Source organism: Oncorhynchus mykiss, chromosome 30 (genome assembly GCF_013265735.2).
Source record: "Oncorhynchus mykiss isolate Arlee chromosome 30, USDA_OmykA_1.1, whole genome shotgun sequence".
NCBI classification, from domain to species: domain Eukaryota; kingdom Metazoa; phylum Chordata; class Actinopteri; order Salmoniformes; family Salmonidae; genus Oncorhynchus; species Oncorhynchus mykiss.
In genome coordinates this window covers 36,060,268-36,082,213 of record NC_050570.1, presented here as the reverse complement: position 1 = coordinate 36,082,213, position 21,946 = coordinate 36,060,268, and the positions used below count along the sequence as shown (strand labels likewise).

The 21,946-nt window shown below is 41.3% G+C and overlaps 1 protein-coding gene across 1 annotated transcript in view; it reads right to left on the bottom strand.

Moving 5' to 3' along the window:
* Positions 1-19,513: 19,513 nt before the first annotated feature.
* The window catches only part of LOC110520994 (rhophilin-1), a 59,392-nt gene continuing 56,959 nt past the window's right edge, over positions 19,514-21,946 (bottom strand). The window contains exons 14-16 of the mRNA XM_036969226.1: positions 20,532-20,678; positions 20,253-20,405; positions 19,514-20,101 (exon numbers count right to left, since the gene is read on the bottom strand). Coding sequence (XP_036825121.1) covers positions 19,892-20,101; positions 20,253-20,405; positions 20,532-20,678 — 510 coding nt within the window. The 3' untranslated portion in view covers positions 19,514-19,891. The remainder of the gene's footprint in view (positions 20,102-20,252; positions 20,406-20,531; positions 20,679-21,946) is intronic.

Sequence of the window (21,946 nt, the reverse complement as noted above, 5' to 3'; positions counted from 1 at the left end):
AGTATTCAATACAAAAAGTATAGCATTTAATTTTAATTTTAAATAACATGACAAATAATAGATAAGAGTGGACGCTATATACAGAGTAAATGTACAATGAGCAGGGATAGTGGAGGGATAGTGGAATATTTGAGGTAGATATCCACATGTAGGCAATGATTAGGAGAAAGTGACAGGCAGGATAACTAATCCTAATAATATTACTACTACTCCTACTACTACTAATAATAGTAGTGAGTGAGTGTGTGTGTGTGTGTATAAGTGTAAGTGTGGGGAGTTAATGGAGAGTGAATGGCTAAACTTCAGAGTTAATGGCTAAACTTCACCTTGGAACGATACAGAGAAGTAACCAAACCAATTTGACATTTGGAACAACTTCGACAATTTTACGTTAGAGAAACCTGGATGAACGTCTAATTCGGATGTGAGGCTGTAAGAGCTTGTTGAATATATACAGGTAAACAGTAGCATGATAAATAGATACTAATGGTAATGGAAATCAATAATCAATTAACAGTGTGTGTGTTTGTGTGTGTGTGTGTGTGTGTGTGTGTGTGTGTGTGTGTGTGTGTGTGTGTGTGTGTGTGTGTGTGTGCGTGCGTGCGTGTGTGCGTGCGTGCATGGGTGTGTGTGTAAAAGGGAGGAGAAAACAAACAGTAGATGAAGAGGATGTTGGAGGGCCTTGCGGCGATGCTGAGATTTAAACCCATTCTGTCTACGGCTCCACCAGATAACGAGCTGATTCAGCACACGTACAGTGGCTATTGCTACCGTATGCAGCGAGAGGAGGAAACTCTGACATACACTACAGTTTGAAAGTTTGGGGTTACTTAGAAATGTCTTTGTTTTTGAAAGAAAAGCACATTTTTGGTCCATTACAATAACATTGATCAGAAATACAGTGTAGACATTGTTAATGTTGTAAATGACAATTGTAGCTGGAAACGCCAGATTTTTTTATGGAAGATCTACATAGGCGTACAGAGGTCCATTATCAGCAACCATCACCCCTGTGTTCCAATGGCACGTTGTGTTAGCTAATCCAAGTTTATAATTTTAAAAGGCTAATTGATAATTAGAAAACCCTTTTGTAATTATGTTAGCACAGCTGTAAATGGTTGTTCTGATTAAAGAAACAATTAAACTGTCCTTCTTTAGACAAGTTGAGTATATGGAGTATCAGCATTTGTTGGTTCGATTACAGGCTCAAAATGGCCAGAAACAAATAACTTTATTCTGAAACTCGTCAGTTTATTCTTGTCCTGAGAAATGAAGGTTATTCCATGCAAGAAATGGCCAAAATACTGAAGATCTCATACAACGTTGTGTAATACTCCCTTCACAGAACAGCACAAACTGTCTCTAACCAGAATAGAAAGAGGAGTGGGAGGCCCCGGTGCACAATGGAGCAAGAGGACAAGTACATTAGAGTGTCTAGTTTGGGAAACAGACGCCTCACAAGTCCTCAACTGGCAGCTTCATTAAATAGTACCCGCGAAACACCAGTCTCAACGTCAACAGCGGAGAAAGGAAACCGAGTTGCAAAGAAAAAGCCATATCTCAGACGGGCCAATAAAAAGAAAAGATGAAGATGGGCAACAGGACACGGGCAACAGGACACAGACACCGGACAGAGGAACTGAAATAAATCATTCTCTCAACTATTATTCTGACATTTCACAATCTTAAAATAAAGTGGTGATCTTAACGGACCTAAAACAGGGAATTTTTACTAGGATTAAATGTCATTAATTGTGAAAGACTGAGTTTAAATGTATTTGACTAAGGTGTATGTAAACTTCTGACTTCAACTGTACACACACACACACACACACACACACACACACACACACACACACACACACACACACACACACACACACACACACACACACACACACACACACACACACACACACACACTCACACACACATACTGGTCATTTTACAGACTGCAACTGTCGTACACTCTGCAGCTCCATTCTTCTCCATCAATACTCTTTTTACACAACAACTCAAATATTTCCCTCCGCTCCACACCTCAACTAGCTCTCACAGTCTCACATCAGAATTAGACGTTCATCCAGCTTTCTCAAAGTTCAAATTCCGATGTTGTTGCAAAGGACAAGATGTTATGTGAAGGTTAGGCATTAACTCCGAATGGTTAAGGTAAGGGTTAAGGTTTGGTGTAGACTTAAACCAAAAATCTCACATTTTTTATCGTTGGATTCCCACTTGCAACCTTTTGAATCAGAGGCAGATACGTACCCTCTAGCAAAACCGAAACCTACTTGAAGGTAACAGTGCTCACTGTTGCCCCCTAGAGGCCGGGTTTCCTCGTCGTCTCCCGACGTCCTCAGACATGGATGGACATCGAAAACGTATTCCCTTCCCCTGGTCACTATATTTTCTGTTCCCCTCCCTCCCTCCCTGAAACCCTGTCTGGTTTCCCCACTCAGTAGCTGTAGCAGTAGCTGTTGGATCACTTTCCTTCCCCCTGCTGTCTGTGCTAACCACACTGTGACCCGGCTGACCCCTCTTATATCCGCTCCCTTATCTCTCCCTACCCATTAACCACCCCGTCACCCGGCCACCCCGGCACCCTCCACCTCCTCAGTGCTCTACACACACACTTTAGAGCTCACCCACACACATACGCTCACACACACGCACACAACTCTGTGCTTGCACACACGCGGACAGATACACACACCGATACACACTCAAATGCACACAGGGACATGAACACACACACACACACACACACAAACCTTTCTGCCTCCCCCTTGACTCATACATACTAAAGATAAAACTATACACAATGTCCCTGCATCTCTCTACCAGAATGTACCTGTTTATTTTCCAGTCCACCCCCCACCCCCTAACACACACACACACACACACACACACACACACACACACACACACACACACACACACACACACACACACACACACACACACACACACACACACACACACACACACACACCTATTGCTCCAAATAGGGCACAAAGGGAGAGAATGCAGGCCTCTCAGGCAGAAGAGAGTCAGTCAGTGACACGGTGTGGTGATCCTTGGGACACTGTGAGCCCTCAGCTCTGAGCTTGTCCATGCCCATTCCAGATTAGCCCATCTGCACTAGCGCCAGCCAAAGTGACAGCTGTCAGCTCCGCAGCGCAGAGCACACACACACACGCTACCCAGATGCCCCCCCCCCTGCCGCTCTCCCTGCTCATTCTACTCCCTTTACAAACTCTGTCTCCATCCGTCCTTGGAGCATCGCCAGGGAGAGTACACAGGATGGGAGACACCTTTCACAGAGGAGAGGAGAGGTGAGGCCAGGTTAGGCAAGGTGAGAAATAAGGGGAGCAAGATACTTCACCTGAGAGAGGCCATTCCTGTAGACAGGACAGCCTGGGAGAAAGCTTGTCTTGAGCAGCGCCTTACGCCTGAGCTTCTTTCACACGGTCTGGGTATAAATATGGACAGTTGTCTTTGTCTGTTTATCATTCGTGTTTATTGCTCTTTACCTGAAGCTTAACACAACGGATACAGAAACCCAGATCACCGATATGTAAAAAGTTGCATTCCTTCCGGTTTCCAACAACGATGAGAAACAAGGCGGAAGGGAGACAAGACGATAAAGGATCGATTAGGGGAATTGATTGGGATGTTACCCCCCTCCGTAGGCTTAACCAAAAAATGATTTGTGTAATTAGAATAAAAACGTCTTAAACTACTCACTGTCCACTCTCTTTTATAGCAGGCTATGATGGTGTCCTAAGGTACAGCATGTTGTTGGTGTGTATACATACGTTCTCTTTATGGCAGCAGGTTGGATTTGTTTGCGAGCAGCGCCACCGTTTGGTAAGGATGTTAATTGCAGCCTCCTGGTGTCTATTGGATCTCTACTGAACCGAGGGTCTTTTAACTGTCCCTGCCAGAGAGAGAGAGAGAGCGAGAGGGAGAGAGAGACAGAGAGACCAGGAAGAGTTGTGGATCCCAGAAAGAGTGAATGCTGCTCAGGCACTAGCTAATGGGAATCCTAATAAAATCTTACATTTTAAGAGAACAAACCAACTCAAAACAAACTGACAAAGTTAGGGTGTAAGTGGAGGAGGAAATGTGCTTGTTCTGCGTGTAGTAGACCTAGTGTATTGGTGAGCGCTATTCGCTTATACACGAATATTAAAATGTTACATTTAACAATATTTACATATTTAATGTTAATTTGTATGAAAAAGATTTATCAACATTAGCAACTTCAAATGAAACGCCACCAAGATTTGTACAATATGTGTTTGAATCATCCATCCTTTTTTTCTGAATTTACTTTGGTCAAGCAGTAATTTCTGAAAATCCTTTGCTTAAAGCAATAGAATAATACGCAAATGAGTTCTAATCGATTTGAAACACTAAGATTAATGACCAAACCGTATTATAATGATTCATGTTTAATGCTTAAAATGAACAATGTCAATATTGATTATAATGTAATATTGTTGTTATTACAATAATTGTATTTCTTGTTTGATGTTCACTTTAATTTTGTATAGTTCCTTAACACTTTTGGATCCGTGTTTTCTTCTGTACTACAACTGTATATTGTCATCTATTTATATTCTGTCTTTTAGCACTTTATCTTACATTATTAAAATCATTTTAATATGCATTTAATTACTGAGTGCATTTAGCCTAAATATTGTAGGCTACAACTAATGTGAAAATGATTTGATTCAAGCTAGTATCCTTAGTTTCTACATCCTTTTTGTACTTAGAAATGAATACCCATTGATTCTTGAAGAATATAAGTTACAAATGCCTCATGAGCTCAGTTCAACTGTCGTACCCCATCAGAACCCAACATATGTGCTTGGTTCACTCCATTGTTTGTAAACAATGGGAACGTAAACGCGCACTGTATAGCCTCAAAACATGGTTACAACTGTCATTACAACTGATTCATCCCTGTAGAAAATGAAATATTTATTATCAGATGTCACCTCCAGTGACTTGATGGCCTTTCAGCAGCAGACAGGACACAAAGCTATAGAATTGGAAAGGGCAGTCAGACAAGAGAAGCATGCCATTGGATATTCACTCATTCTCTGAGATGTGATGGATGGAGATACCAATGACCAGTACAGCTTTTACAAATGATAAATAATGGTAGGGAAAAACACACCTAATAACAAAGATTGTCTGCTAATAACTAGCAAACCATATAATTTATATATAACACATCTAAAGTGATTGAATTGAACTGAATTAACTTTATTTGTCCCCTGAGTGGAAATTGAACTATATTGGTGGATAATTATGATGGCAGTATAGATGTTAGGTGTCAGGTGACAAAAGTCAATGAGATGAGGTTTCCATCCAAACTGCAGCGTAGAGTTGAGTTAGTCTCAATACCCTTTCACCTATCTTCCTCTACTCTTCCTCTCATCAATATCAACATCCTCATCCTCCTTTGCCTCCCCTCTGCTGTCTCTGCTGTGTTTGTGTGTGTGTCTGTGTTTGTGTGTACGTGTGTACATGTGTTTGACAGTATCAGTGTGTCCAACAGGGTGACACCCACCACAGGATGACCTAATACCACCCATCATAAATGAGTTATAAGCCAATGCACACACACACATACACACACCATGCTTGAGCCTCTTGCTATCGAAGAGGAAGAGGAGGAGAGCGGTGTTTTGATTCCTAGACAGACACACTCATACACATTTAATAGGATTCCTCTCTAAAACACAGGGATTCCTCCAACCCATTTCCTATTATCCCTGTCTGCGTGTGTGTGTGTGTGTGTGTGTGTGTGTGTGTGTGTGTGTGTGTGTGTGTGTGTGTGTGTGTGTGTGTGTGTGTGTGTGTGTGTGTGTGTGTGTGTGTGTGTGTGTGTATATGTGTGTATATGTGTGTATGTGTGTGTGTGTGTGTGTGTGTGTGTGTGTGTGTGTGTGTGTGTGTGTATATGTGTGTATGTGTGTGTGTGTGTGTGTGTGTGTGTGTGTGTGTGTGTGTGTGTGTGTGTGTGTATGTGTGTGTGTGTGTGTGTGTGTGTGTGTGTGTGTTAGGGGCGAGTGGTCATTGCCTAACTCTGGGGTGCGTTTCATCTTGCCTGAGGGAGGCGAGGAGAGTGGTCCCAAGACCCCAAACCCCAAGACTAGACATCAGGATACCTAGCCTAACACATAACACACTGCTTCTCTGTTACAGTACTAAATGCATCACATTTGATTGACTTACTGTGATTTTCCTTATTATGAATAAATATTAAACATATATTAATTTCAAATTTCCTCTACTATTCTATTTTTCAAATGTTCAGCTATTGTAATAACCTCATTTCCAGTTTTTAATTCAAAATATAAAATGTAACATTTTGAACACAGGCTTTTGGTTATTATCTGTATGGGGGAATTTCCAACCCGTGTTAAGTGTGCATACATGGAACATACTTTCCTTTTAATGCTCTGTTCTTTCTATATGCATTCTGACCATTAACTTAAGCATGATAACAGCATGCTATTCACCCGCTATTATGTTGGGGTGGAGATCAAATAAATGAAGGTGTGGCGGTGTGTCTACAGACGCGCCATATTCCGACCTTGATTTAATTCCCTCACCCTTATGCGTGATGAAACGATGAGTAAGGTAGAAATAACACCATGCACTGCAATTTACAAATTGATAAGAGCTAGGTAAAGGAGTAAGCCGTTTGGATAAGAGGATTGTAAATATAAATGACTATTGTTTTCTATCTATTTTACCTTATGATCGCTAGAGACAAATGTGAAACCAACTAATGGCAGCAAACTGAAGCATATCAACGTATCACCCACAGTGAGGTAAATGCTGGCCTTATAGCGAGCAGGGATGAAACTTGGAGACCCAAGCTTCTCCGTGTTTTTTCTGCAATTTGCATCGTGTAAAATATTAGCCACTATTTGTAGCCACCTTTAGTTACACCCATATAATTAGGAATATTAATTTAATATGAATTTAATAGGATCCCTATGGTTATACCGATATACATTTACAACTGTCACTTTTGTGTAACTTCCTTACATTTTGCATCATTCCATTACATCATTAGCTTACCTTTCTGTTCACTGACACATTGGTGTGGTTGTTCCTGAGGATCGCTAGCAATAGTTTACACCTGAAGCCATGGTGCATGGTTCTCGACGACTGGAGAGTTGTTATCAGTTCCATGTCTAGTGAGGATTATTAGGGTAGATTTATGTTAAACTTTTCTCACCTTCCAATATTTCATGGTTTGAGCAATTGAATATGGAAACCTTACTTCCAGGATGAACCAAACCCTATGTATCAATACACAACAGCTGTTTTCTTTCTGATTCATATACACAGTGATTCACATACAAGTATTCACACCCCTTGACTTTCTCCAAATGTTGTTGTGTTACAGCCTGAATTTGAAATTGATTCAATTTAGAATTATTTTTTTTGTCACTGATCCACACACAGTAACCCATAATGTCAGAGTGGAATTTTGTTTGTAGAAAATGTAAAAGATATATATAAAAATAAGTATTCAACCCCATTGTTATGGCAAGCTTAAATACGTTCAAGTGTAAATATGTGCTTAACAAATCACATAAAGAGTGGCATGGACTCTTTCTGTGTTCAATAATATCAAATCAAATATAATATAATCTTATTTGTCACATGCGCCAAATACAACAGGTGTAGAACTTACAGTGAAATTCTAACATACAAGCCCTTAAACAACAATGCAGTTTTTTGGCCTTCCTCTGACATCGCCTGGTATCGAGGTACTGGATGGCAGGAAGCTTGGCCTCAGTGATGTACTGGGCCGTAGGCACTACCCTCTGAAGTGCCTTGCGGACGGAGGCAGAGCAGTTACCATACCAGGCGGTGTTGCAACCATCGAGAGCAACCATGCTCTCGATGGTGCAGCTGCATAACTTTATAAGGATCTGAGGACCCATGCAAAATATTTTCAGTCTCCTGAGTGGGAAAAGGCATTGTCGTGCCTTCTTCACGACTGTCTTGATGTATTTGGACCATGATAATTTGTTGCTGATGTGGACAACAAGGAATTTGAAGCTCTCAACCTGCTCCACTCCAGCCCTGTTGATGAGAATGGGGGAGTGCTTGGTCCTCCTTTTTCTATAGTTCTATAGTCCACAATGATCTCCTTTGTCTTGATCACGTTGAGGGAAAGTTTGTTATCCTTTCTTGGGTAGGGGGCAGTATTTTGAAGTTTGGTTAACAAACGTGCCCAAAGTAAACTGCCTGTTACTCAGGCCCAGAAGCTAGGATATGCATATGCATGGTAGTATTGGATAGAAAACACTCTGAAGTTTCTACAACTGTTAAATAATGTCTGTGAGTATAACAGAACTGATATTGCAGGTGAAAATCAGAGGAAAATCCATCCAGGAAGTGGGATTATTATGATGTGAGTTGTTTTCAATTGAATGCCTATTGACTATGTTATGGGTTAGGGCCCAGATTGCAGTTCCTATGGCTTCCACTAGATGTCAACAGTCTTTAGACATGCTTTCAGGCTTGTATTTTGAAAAACGATGAGTAAAAAGACCTTTTGGTCAGAGGACAGGGGAATAATGCAGAGCTGCTTTGCACGCATGACCGATAGTGTGCCGTTTGTTGTTTTTCCTTTCTATTGAAAACACTATTGTCCGGTTGAAATATTATTGATTATTTAGACAATAGACAACCTGAGGATGAATTATAAACATCGTTTGACATGTTTCAACAAACTTTACCGGTACTATTAGGATGTATTCGTCTGCATGTTTTGACCGCCCTGGAGCCAGTGGATTACTGAACAAAACGCGCCAACAAAACAGAGTTTTTGGGACATAAAGAGGGACTTTATTGAACAAAACAAACATTTATTGTGTAACAGGGAGTCTTGTTAGTGCAACCATATGAAGATCATCAAAGAAAAGTGATTAATTTATTTGCTATTTCTGACTTTTGCGTTGTGCTTAGCCATGCAGTCATGAGTGAACAGAGAGTACAGGAAGGGACTGAGCATGCACTCTTGAGGGGCCCCTGTGCTGAGGATCAGTGTAGCAGGCCCGTCAGGAATTCCAGGATCCAGTTGCAGAGGGAGGTGTTTAGTCCCAGGGTCCTTAGCTTAGCTTAGAGCTTTATGGGCACTATGGTGTTGAACACTGAGCTGTAGTCAATGAATAGCATTCTCACGTATGTGTTCCTTTTGTCCAGGTGTGAAGTGCAATAGAGATTGCATCATCTGTGGATCTTTTGGGAGGTATGCAAATTGGAATGGGTCTAGAGTTTCTGGGATAATGGTGTTAATGTGAGCCATGACCCGCCTTTCAAAACACTTCACGGCTACAGATGTGAGTGCTACGGGTCGGTAGTCATTTAGGCAGGTTACCTTGGTGTTCTTGGGCACAGGGACTATGGTGGTCTGCTTGAAACATGTTGGTATTAAAGACTCGGTCAGGGACAGGTTGAAAATGTCAGTGAAGACATTTGCCAGTTGGTCAGCGCATGCTTGGAGTACATGTCCCGGTAATCCATCTGGCCCTGGGGCCTAGTGAATGTTGACCTGTTTACAGGTCTTACTCACATTGGCTACGGACAGCGTGATCACACAGTCGTCTGGAACAGCTGATGTTCTCATGCATGCTTAAGTGTTGCTTGCCTCGAAGCGAGCATAGAAGTTATTTAGCTCGTCTGGCATGGCTTGTGTCACAGGTAGCTCGCAGCTGTGCTTCCCTTTGTAGTCTGTAATAGTTTGCAAGCCCTGCCACATTCGACAAGCTTTGTAGCCGGTGTAGTACAATTCAAGTCCTGTATTGTCCTGTAGTCCTGTAGTCCTGTATTGACATTTTGCTTGTTTGATTGTTCGTCGCAGGGCATAACAGAATGTATTATAAGTGTCCGGGTTAGAGTCCCGCTCCTTGAAAGCAGCAGCTCTACCCTTTAGCTCAGTGCAGATGTTGCCTGTAATCCATTACTTCTGGTTGGGGTATGCACGTACAGTCACTGTGGTTAACATGATTTTTTAGTAACTACTCCATCTCTGTACCCCACACATTAAATTATCTATAAGCTCACTCAATCAAGTAGTACATTTCAAGCATAGATTCAACCACAAAGACCAGGGAGGTTTTACAATGCTTTACAAAAAAAGGACACAGATTGGTAGATGTGTACATTTAAAAAAAATTCATAACAGCAGATGCTGAACATCCCTTTGAGCATGGTGTTTATTAATTAGGCTTTGGATGGTGTATCAATACACCCAGTCACAACAAAGTTACAGGCATCCTTGCTAACTCAGTTGCCGGAAAGGACGGAAACTGCTCAGGGATTTTACCATGAGACCAATGGTAATTTTAAAACAGTTACAGAGTTTAATAGTTGTGATATGAGAAAACATTGTAGGTACTCCACAATACTAACCTAAATGACAGAGTGAAAAGAAGGAAGCTTGTACAGAATTTTAAAAATCCAAAACATGCATCTGGTTTGCAACAAGGCACTAAAGTAATACTGCAAAAAATAAAAAGGAATGCAAGTGTTATATTTGGTGGTTGCTGCATCATGTTATGGGTACTGTATGCTTGCCACCGGCAAGGACTGGGGAGTTTTTAGGATAAAAATAAACGGAATACAGCAGAGGCAAAATCCTAGAGGAAAACCTGGTTCAGTCTTCTTTACAACAGACACTGGGAGACAAATTCACCTTTAAGCAGAACAATAACCTAAAACACAAGGCCGAATCTACACTGGAGTTGCATACCAAGACGACATTGAATGTTCCAGAGTGGCCTAATTACAGTTTTTAATTAAATCCGCTTGAAAAATCCATGGCAAGTCTTGAAAATGGCTTTCTAACAATGATCAACAACCAACTTGACAGAGTTGAAGAATTTTTTAAAGAATAATGGGCAAATATTTTACAATCCAGGTCGTCAAAGATCTTAGAGTCTTACCCAGATAGACTCACAGCTGTAATTGCTGCTAAATGTGTTTCTAACATATTTTGTCTCAGGGTGATGAATAGTTATCAAAAAATATATATATTCATGTTTTATTTGTCATTTTTTAATACATTTTCAAATTTTTCTTCCACTTTTACATTAGAGTATTTTGTGTCAATTGCTAACCAAAAATGACAACTAAATACATTTTAATCCCACTTTGTAACACAACAATATGTGGAAAAAGTCAAGGTGTGTGAATACTTTCTGAAGCATAAAATGTTTCTAAATAATCTACAAAATCTGAGTATTTCTTAATCTACCAGTTGGGTTTGAAACGGAGACGAATATGCATATATTTCGATGGATTTCTTTCACTGATCCCTATATTCTGAAACAATGTATTCTAGCAAGTCTGTCAACAAAATTTGAAGTAAAGGTACACACTTATTTAAAGGAATGGCTTAATATAAATGTGCTGAAACCCCCTTGAATGAAAACTCCATGAGAAAATCTGTTTGCCAGCAAGTGGGATGGTTTTCAGTGGTTGAATTACATTTACACAGTGCGCGCAAGTTAGACACACCTGTAAGGCACATTACACACCTGCATTAAGTAAGTCTGAATACCAACTATTTAGAAGTGCATAGGAAAGGTGTATATTTACTAAATGTGAACCAGGCCCTATGAGAACAACCAGAAATACGACAAGAATATAGTTTCAATCTACTGACACAGGACAAAAAATACTTCTCACTCTAAATGGGTCTGTCCACTACTATGCATGTGCTAATGCACTACATGTCTCCACATGTGTGCAGTAGCCGAGCTCTAGTGTGCCTACATTGGTTTGTTTGTTGCTTTGTTTATTTATTTATTCTTGGTGAACAGGAGTACCTCTAAATTATGGAGTAGCAGTCCCCTTTCTCTCCTAAAGAAAAAATAACATCTGTCCGCCAAATGGAGAGCTTAGTGGTATTGTATAATTAATGGTAAAAGCCTCCAGAGCCAACCATAAAATATACATCTACCAGTCTGGACCTCGATAACAAAGAGAGAGAGAGAGAGAATGTGGAGGGAGGAGACGAGAGGGAGGGTGAGAGAGACAGTCAGTGAGGTAGAGAGAGAAGGAAAAAGGAGTTTGAGGGATTAGGTAGAAAGGAAGCACATCAGTATATTTATCTCTTTGTAGCAGTGGATTGTGGGTGGATTGAAGAAGGGGTCAGTGAAGATATAGGTCACAAACGGACTCTCTGAAACTGGGAGTCTCACGTGGTACCCCGCCAATCCTCACCTTCATCCAACCCCACCCTCTATCCTGACCCTTACACTACCCTCCAACTTCCCCTGGGGCTGGAAGTGTGCAAGGCCCCTGCGTTGACGCCACAGTGTCATTGGGTGGCTGGTGAGGCTGAATTTGCGGGTGTTAAAATCGCGGTTTTGAGGTAAATAGTGTAGTGAGTGTTATATCTGAGTGTTGATTCTTTAGGGGTTAACACCAGCGGGATTGAAATGGACAAAACCTGCGGTGAATAAACAAAGTGTTGTCCAGGTGGTGTTGCTATTACTGAACTGTGTTGAGTTCATTTCCATGAACTGTCTTGGAGTGAAAAAGACATGGGAGGGGTCTGATGATCCTATTTCCCGGCATACTATTATAATAGTTTGTTTTAATAGCTACGTTTCTGCATGCACATTGATTGATGAATTGATCTTAAACAACACAAAGATAAATTACACATTTTTCGAAACCAATCCAATCTACAAAACGTATTTCAACTGTTATTGAGCTGGTTGTTCCAGTTTAAGGTTTAGGTAGGGTCGTCTATCAATCTTCTTTACAATGGCAGTCATTTTAACTGCAGATTGCGGGTGGTGCCAAGTTCAAATTGTTGGATATTTTTTTAAACTCCGGCTAGATTCCAATAGGAATTATATAACACGTTACAAGCCAGCATAATATGACTTGCCAATGTGACTACTGCAGTAGTCTGAAACTGCAGTAGTTTCAGACTACTGTATTAGGATAAAACTAGGCTGTCGGAGTATGGTATTGTCAACAATACATTTTTATTGTAATCAAATTATGATAAAATATTATTTTAGACACTCACTTGGTGAAGGCTACAGGAATGACATCCACTAATGCAACAACCATGTCTCTGTCACTAGCAAACACAGTCAGGGGTGGTACAGGTACCTCTAAAATTCACTCGAAAGGCAACCTGGAAAATAAATATGTAAATAAGGCTTTACACCCTACAATGGTAAAACAACACCCAGCAACGTGTTACACCACAGGTGTTAATTCCCTAACACTGAAAAGTGTAACAGCATCAGCTCTAATAAAGAATGGAATGGAATCCAGATCGATTTAGAATTGGTCAGGTGAGAACATGCAGAACCCTGGACCTCGACACCAACGCAGCATCTGATTGGCTGTCAGGGTTGAACAGGAAGATAGGGTGGAGGTCCTTCGCTAAGGGTAGCGTAATGTGACCTTAACCTATTGAAAAATACTCACACACACACCTCACTGACAGACAGAAATAATCTGCTGCTCAGAGGATTTAACCACACACACACACTCACCATGAAGACAAGTTGTAAATTAAAGTGTTTGTGATTCCTTGTTCTATGATTGGTGTCCACCCTAAATGTATTTTTTTTTTTACCTAAAAATGCATATTGCTTACACAGACACACACAGATGCGTGCGGAAACAAACACTGCAGACCTCCTTGGGTTATCATCGTGTGGTGCTAGGCCTAGGCTTGGGTCAATAATTCCCAGCTGCTTTGTTCATTGATTACTGATTGAAAAATGATTGTCTGAGGAGTAAACACAGGAACACTCTGCCCAAGGGTCAGAGGGGAATACAGATCCACTTAGATTTATACTGGACTGATAGAGAATGTGTGTGTGTGTGTGTGTGTGTGTGTGTGTGTGTGAGAGACAGAGGCAGAAACATCTGTGTAGATTCATGCAAGAGAGGTTATAGGACCTCGCTTTGTGCAAGGGGGCATTGTCATGCTGAAACAGGAAAGGGCCTTCCCCAAACTGTTGCTACAAGTTTGAAAGCACATAATCATCTAGAATAACATTGTATGCTGTAGCATTAAGATTTCACTTCACTGGAACTAAGGAACCTGGCCAAAACCATGAAAAACAGCCCCCGACCATTATTCCTCCTCCACCAACTTTACAGTTGGCACTATGCATTGGGGCAGGTAGCGTTCTCCTGGCATCCGCCAAACCCAGATTTGTCTGTCGGACTGCCAGATGGTAAAGCGTGATTCATCACTCTAGAGAACCCGTTTCCACTGCTGCAGAGTCCAATGGCGGCGAGGTTTACACCACTCCAGCCGACGCTTGGCATTGTGCATGGTGATCTTAAGCTGCTCCCGACGAACAGCACTTGTGCTCACATTCCTTCCAGAGTCAATTTGGAACTCGGAAATGAGTGTTGCAATCAAGGACAGATGATTTTTACGTGCTTCAGCACTTAGTGGTCCTGTTCTGTGAGCTTGTGTGGCCTACCACTTCGCAGCTGAGCCGTTGTTGCTCCTAGATGTTTCCACTTCAAAACAGCAGCACTTCAATTGACTGGGGCAGCTCTAGCTGGGCAGAAATTTGATGAACTGACTTGATGGAAAGGTGGTATCCTATTATGGTGCCACATTGAAAGTCACTAAGCTCTTCAGTAAGGCCATTCGACTGCCAATGTTTGTCCATGGAGATTGCATGGCGGTGTGCTAAATTTTATAGACCTGTCAGCAACAGGTGTGGCTGAAATAGCCAAATCCACAAATTTGAAGGGGTGTCCACATAAGTTTGCTTATATAGTGTACATCTGTCTGCTTTAAAAGACTCTCACAAACCTATCTGGCCCCATCTGACACAATAGCCTGGAAATAGTGACACCTGCTGGAAACCACTAAACACACATTATGCTGGTAACTATTTTGATGCTGGTAACAACTGAACATAACCCTGAGAACCACCAGAATCTGTTAGCATCAATGGAGACAAATCAATGTGAGAGACAATGCATTGATCCACTCCTTTAATTCATCAACACAATTCTGTGCAAATACTCTACAAATAACACACGAAAAGGATTCACGTGCATGCGCACAAGCACACCTCAAAAGAGGAATTGATGGTTGATCATATGAGCAGCCAGCCATGATTATCAGTCTTTCACATGATAAACAAAAGAAATACAAATCCCTTTACACAATTACACTCACTCAAACAAGACACTACAGATCACAATGGCAGACTTAATTCACAATCTGAAATACACAGCTCAATCATTATTTTGAAAAAAAAAAAAGACAAATGGATTACAATTTAAAATAGTGTTTGCATCCAAATATTGAAAATGTGAACATAAAAAAAAAAAAAAAAAGTGTCTAACAATTGTGTCAGCTCTCCTCTATGGTTACATTGATAGCTGGCTTCTACATGGTAGACTGTCCATTCTCCTATTCAACTCTACTAAGTACCAGACATATAAAAGTCTTTAGTCAATCCCCTAATGTGCATATTACCACGTTAACCATTTCGGTGTCATGACATACGTAGAGCGTTAGTTTTTCCTCCTCCTATGAAGTCCCGGTGCATAAGAATGTCGTACAAAATTAAAAACTACAAAACATCAGAAAAAATAAAAAATAAAAATACACATAACACAGGAGGCTGCTGAGGGGAGGACGGCTCATATTAATGTCTGGAACATGGAAACTATATGTTTGATACCATTCCACTAATTCCGCTCCAGCCATTACCACGAGCCTGTCCTTCCCAATTAAGGTACCATCAACCTCCTGTGGTATAACTATTGTAGTGCCTTGTGGGTAGTCATTTGTACCCAACAATCAAGATGACAAAAGAGAAACAAAGAAAAACGTTCACATCAAAAACACTGGTAGGAGCACAGAATGCAGTAACATGGCTACCGCTGTAAACTCTCTGTGTGCTTCAAGAAGCTGCCCACGTGTCTATTTTCAAAGCATTAAGCTAAGAACATTGACAACTTCATAGCTAAGAACACTACAACAATATGGAATAAACTGAAACATTCTACAAGAACCAATATCACTCCATAAAAACACAACTTTATGGAACAATCCTTGGATAGCTTTTCAGAATTCACAGATAAATTGGAAAACTAAATTCATAGAAACCTGTAAATGACTTGGCAACGGGGAATACATGTATTTCCATGACAGTATTGAAGTCATTTTGGACTGACCAATATAGTTTCAAATACATGTAATTTTAAAGTTACACATCTTTTGGACATCAGAGCAACCTTGAAGGAATTTTATTTGAGTCAGAAAAGGATGTTCATATGATAGGGACGATATACAAAACCCTGCCAGCAGCATATCAAACTGACAATCTCTTAGAAAAAAAAAAAAAAAAACTATTGGAACCAAGACCTAAAAAGAACTGATGTTGGCACAAGATGGAGGGAAAGTTGGAGCATAATGAAAATGAAATTACAGTTAACGAAAATGTATGCTTAACCCAGTATAAACTTATCTATGGAATTGATGATACAGTACAAGACACAGAATTCACCAATTATACAGCACAGCAGCAGTCATGTCCCAAGTGTAAAACTATAATGGGTGTGTTCATAAATTCACTCTGGAGTGCCAGAGAGTGAGCTCAAAGTGCGCTCTGGGCGTTCGTAATATTCAGACCGGATATCAGATTGTCCATTGTTAATGGCAAATTCAGAGTGTTTCGCTCTCAGAGCGTTCAGAGCGCACACTGGACGCTCTGGCTGAGGAGTAAAGTTCATCCGAATGTTCTGACCTCACAACGGCTGTCAAGCACTCAAGCTAACTGGCTAAAGTTGGCTAGCTTGCTAGCTACTGTACTTCCAGACATAAATGAGAGAACACCTCATTCTGACCATTTTATTCACCCTGGCAGAGCTGGTTAGGGTGTTTTCATGTTGTCTAGAGCGTTGGTGACCGTAACTGTGCTGCTGGCAACAATTAAATAAATTTTTTTTTTGCTAATGCTTACTGACACCGTTCATATTCAAATGGGTGTTCGTAAATTCATCAGTTATTCTGCACTCTGGCGCACTCAGTCCAGAGAGCTCTGAAATCGGAGTAGATATCCAGAGTGAATTTACAAACGCATCCAATGACTCAATAATCCAGTCTTTTTTGTGGGCGGAGCTAGAAAGTGGGCTGTCAGAAGTATTACGATGTTACTCTTAATCTCTAAGTATGCATATTTCAAGACATGGAATATAGGGGTGTTGTGAGATACCCAATGGGCTGGACGATTCTTTTCTCATCAATCACTTTGCAAAAACGTATATTAAAAATGTGGAAATCAATTCATCCGGCATCATTAACACAATGGAAAAATCGAATGATTTATTGTAAAAAATTTAGAGTGAGTGGGCTACGGAGAGAAAATAAATTATGCAGTTTTAGGCCATGTGGCGGAAAATTATGCGGGCACTGGAGATGGGGGTGTGTGTGCTAATAAGTCTGGGGAGGTGTGATGTAGTTGATGTTTGTGTGATGTCATTTGTGTTCTTTGTTAAACATCAAATAAAATTTAATCTTACAACAACAAAAAAGAAGATTCACAATGCTCTAGCTTGAGGAAGTAAGAGCTAAGCTCAGGTACTGAGTGGATGTAGGTGTGACTGTTGTTTTTACTGTTGAGAGTAAGCTCATTAAGACCGGAGTGGAAAAGCAAGACTCTGGGATACAGTAAACAGCAAAGTAAAACAACATGTTTTCAACATTAAAACAACATGATGACATTGTCTTAAGACCAGAGGATGTAGTTTGACAGTAAGTCCAGTTTATCTTCTTTCAACTCTCTAAAGACCTTTAGCTGTATAGTAAGTAAGCTACAATAATACTGGGCCACAACTATTAGTCTATTTTAAGACAATTTACATGATGCTCTTAACCCCTTCAGTGACATATACAGTGCCTTGCGAAAGTATTCGGCCCCCTTGAACTTTGCGACCTTTTGCCACATTTCAGGCTTCAAACATAAAGATATAAAACTGTATTTTTTTGTGAAGAATCAACAACAAGTGGGACACAATCGTGAAGTGGAACGACATTTATTGGATATTTAAAACTTTTTTAACAAATCAAAAACTGAAAAATTGGGCGTGCAAAATTATTCAGCCCCTTTACTTTCAGTGCAGCAAACTCTCTCCAGAAGTTCAGTGAGGATCTCTGAATGATCCAATGTTGACCTAAATGACTAATGATGATAAATACAATCCACCTGTGTGTAATCAAGTCTCCGTATAAATGCACCTGCACTGTGATAGTCTCAGAGGTCAGTTAAAAGCATCATGAAGAACAAGGAACACACCAGGCAGGTCCGAGATACTGTTGTGAAGAAGTTTAAAGCCGGATTTGGATACAAAAAGATTTCCCAAGCTTTAAACATCCCAAGGAGCACTGTGCAAGCGATAATATTGAAATGGAAGGAGTATCAGACCACTGCAAATCTACCAAGACCTGGCCGTCCCTCTAAACTTTCAGCTCATACAAGGATAAGACTGATCAGAGATGCAGCCAAGAGGCCCATGATCACTCTGGATGAACTGCAGAGATCTACAGCTGAGGTGGGAGACTCTGTCCATAGGACAACAATCAGTCGTATATTGCACAAATCTGGCCTTTATGGAAGAGTGGCAAGAGGAAAGCCATTTCTTAAAGATATCCATAAAAAATGTTGTTTAAAGTTTGCCACAAGTCACCTGGGAGACACACCAAACATGTGGAAGAAGGTGCTCTGGTCAGATGAAACCACAATTGAACTTTTTGGCAACAATGCAAAACGCTATGTTTGGCGTAAAAGCAACACAGCTCATCACCCTGAACCACACCATGCCCACTGTCAAACATGGTGGTGGCAGCATCATGGTTTGGGCCTGCTTTTCTTCAGCAGGGACAGGGAAGATGGTTAAAATTGATGGGAAGATGGATGGAGCCAAATACAGGACCATTCTGGAAGAAAACCTGATGGAGTCTGCAAAAGACCTGAGACTGGGACGGAGATTTGTCTTCCAACAAGACAATGATCCAAAACATAAAGCAAAATCTACAATGGAATGGTTCAAAAATAAACATATCCAGGTGTTAGAATGGCCAAGTCAAAGTCCAGACCTGAATCCAATCGAGAATCTGTGGAAAGAACTGAAAACTGCTGTTCACAAATGCTCTCCATCCAACCTCACTGAGCTCGAGCTGTTTTGCAAGGAGGAATGGGAAAAAATTTCAGTCTCTCGATGTGCAAAACTGATAGAGACATACCCCAAGCGACTTACAGCTGTAATCGCAGCAAAAGGTGGCGCTACAAAGTATTAACTTAAGGGGGCTGAATAATTTTGCACGGCCAATTTTTCAGTTTTTGATTTGTTAAAAAAGTTTGAAATATCCAATAAATGTCGTTCCACTTCATGATTGTGTCCCACTTGTTGTTGATTCTTCACAAAAAAATAGTTTTATATCTTTATGTTTGAAGCCTGAAATGTGGCAAAAGGTCGCAAAGTTCAAGGGGGCCGAATACTTTCGCAAGGCACTGTACCTGCAGTTGGGTGCTTTCTAAAACCACTGTAGTTTCCCTGGGCATCTGGACATAGCATCCCTCTTCTCTTCGTACAATTCTCCTATTCGGAATGTTCCTTGCAATTGCTGCAATAATGCATTACAATATCTAGGAGTATCCAGTCATATACAACTCATCCTTGTATTGGAACATATCCCTTTGCCATTCCCTGAGTGGTTTGTCGGTCTATAGCACAGTCTGAAATGGCACCCTACTCCCTAGTGCACTACTTTTGGCTGGAAGTGCACTGTATGGAATCAAGCACCATTTCAGCTTGCCCTCCATCTATCTCAGTACATGGATTCACCGTCTCCCAGGTTTCCAAATGGTAGACTGAAGGTGCTGCCCAGTCTCTTGGTGACTCCTCCCCCTTCCCTGTTTTTCTTCCTGTTCCAGTTGAGTAAGGAGACGGAGCTCTGGGCCTTAGCCCCACCCATGGGCCGTTGGCAAGCGTTCTCTTTGTCTCCTCTGGGGGAGAGCATCACTGACCTCCTCTCCACCTGAACAAACACACACAACACACATTACTGATGCACCAAAGCACTCAAACACACATGCAGACACAGTAATACATACACACAGACAAATCACTCGAACGCACACACACAAAACTACCTGTGTTTCGTGTGTGTGCAGTGCTATGAAACATACCTGTGTGTCGTGTGTGTGCAGTGTGATGACGCTGAGCTCCACTCCTCGGTCACTGCAGCTCTTCAGGCTGTGGACCACTTCTCCATGTTTAGCCCACTTACAGTTCTCTCCATCCACCGCCACTATGTAGTCCCCCTCTCTCAGACCTGCCTCCTGAGAACACACACACACACAGTACATTCCAGTGTGGCATGAAATACTGTACATTTTCAGTTCGAGGAAATAGGAATAATAGGAACGCAAAGAGGGTTAAGACGAGAGACAGGGTACTACTCTCACCTCAGCACAACCCCCCGGCACTACTCCAGCCACCAGAACAGGAGAGTCTCCTCTGAGAGTTAGCCCCAGACCCCCCTCCCCTCGCTGGAGACACACCAAACGCACCGGCCCCCAGCGCGCCCGGGCACAGAACACTGACAAGGGACCCTGCAGGGGAGACAGCGAGAGACCATCTTCATTATACGACTCATCATTCATTTAAAGAAACATCACCATCAAAATCAGTCAGTCATCGGCGCCATCATTTACATTTAACTCATTTAGCAGACGCTCTTATCCAGAGCGACCTACAGTTAGTGCAGTCATCTTAAGACAAATAGGTGGAATGAACATCATCATCATTGTCACCATCATCAGTCTTACCATTTGTATTTGATTTATTTAACTAGGCAAGTCAGTTAAGAACAAATTCTTATTTACAATGACGGTCTGCCAAAAGGCAAAAGGCCTCCTGCGGGGACGGGGGCTGGGATTTAAGAAAATAAAATAAAAATATACAACAAAAAAAACACCACGACAAGAGAAACACCACAACACTACATAAAGAGAGACCTAAAGACAACAACAACAACATAGCAGCAACACAACAGGGTAACAGCACAAAACACGGTACAAACATTATTGGGCACAGACAACTGCACAAAGGGCAAGAAGGTAGAGACAACAATACATCACGCGAAGCAGCCACAACTGTCAGTAAGAGAGTGTCCATGATTGAGTCTTTGAATGAAGAGATTGAGATAAACTGGACAGTTTGAGTTTTTTGAAGCTCGTTCCAGTTGCTAGCTGCAGCGAACTGAAAAGAGGAGGGATGTGTGTGGTTTGGGGACCTTTAACACAATGTTACTGGCAGAACGGTGTTGTATGTGGAGGATGAGGCCTAGAGGGTTTTATAAATAAGCATCAACCAGTGGGTCTTGCGACGGGTATACAGAGATGAGCAGATTACAGAGGAGTATAGAGTGTAGTGATCTGTCCTATAAGGAGCATTGGTGGCAAATCTGATGGCCGAATGGTAAAGAACCGCTCGAGAGCATCCTTACCTGTCGATCTATAAATTACATCTCAGTAATATAGCATGGTAATCTGAAATCAGGGTAAGTTCGGCAGCTGGGGTGAAAGAGGAGCGATTACGATAGAGGAAACCAAGTCTAAATTTAACCTTAGCCTGTAGCTATGATATGTGCTGAGAGAAGGACAGTGTATCGTCTAGGCATACTCCCAAGTAGTACTTGTATGAGGTGACTACCTCAAGCTCTAAACCCTCAAAGTTAGTAATCACACCTGTGGGGAGACGATCATTCTTCTTACCAAACCACATGACCTTTGTTTTGGAGGTGTTCAGAACAAGGTTAAGGGCAGAGAAAGCTTGTTGGACACGAAGAAAGCTTTGTTGTAGAGGGTTTAACACAAAA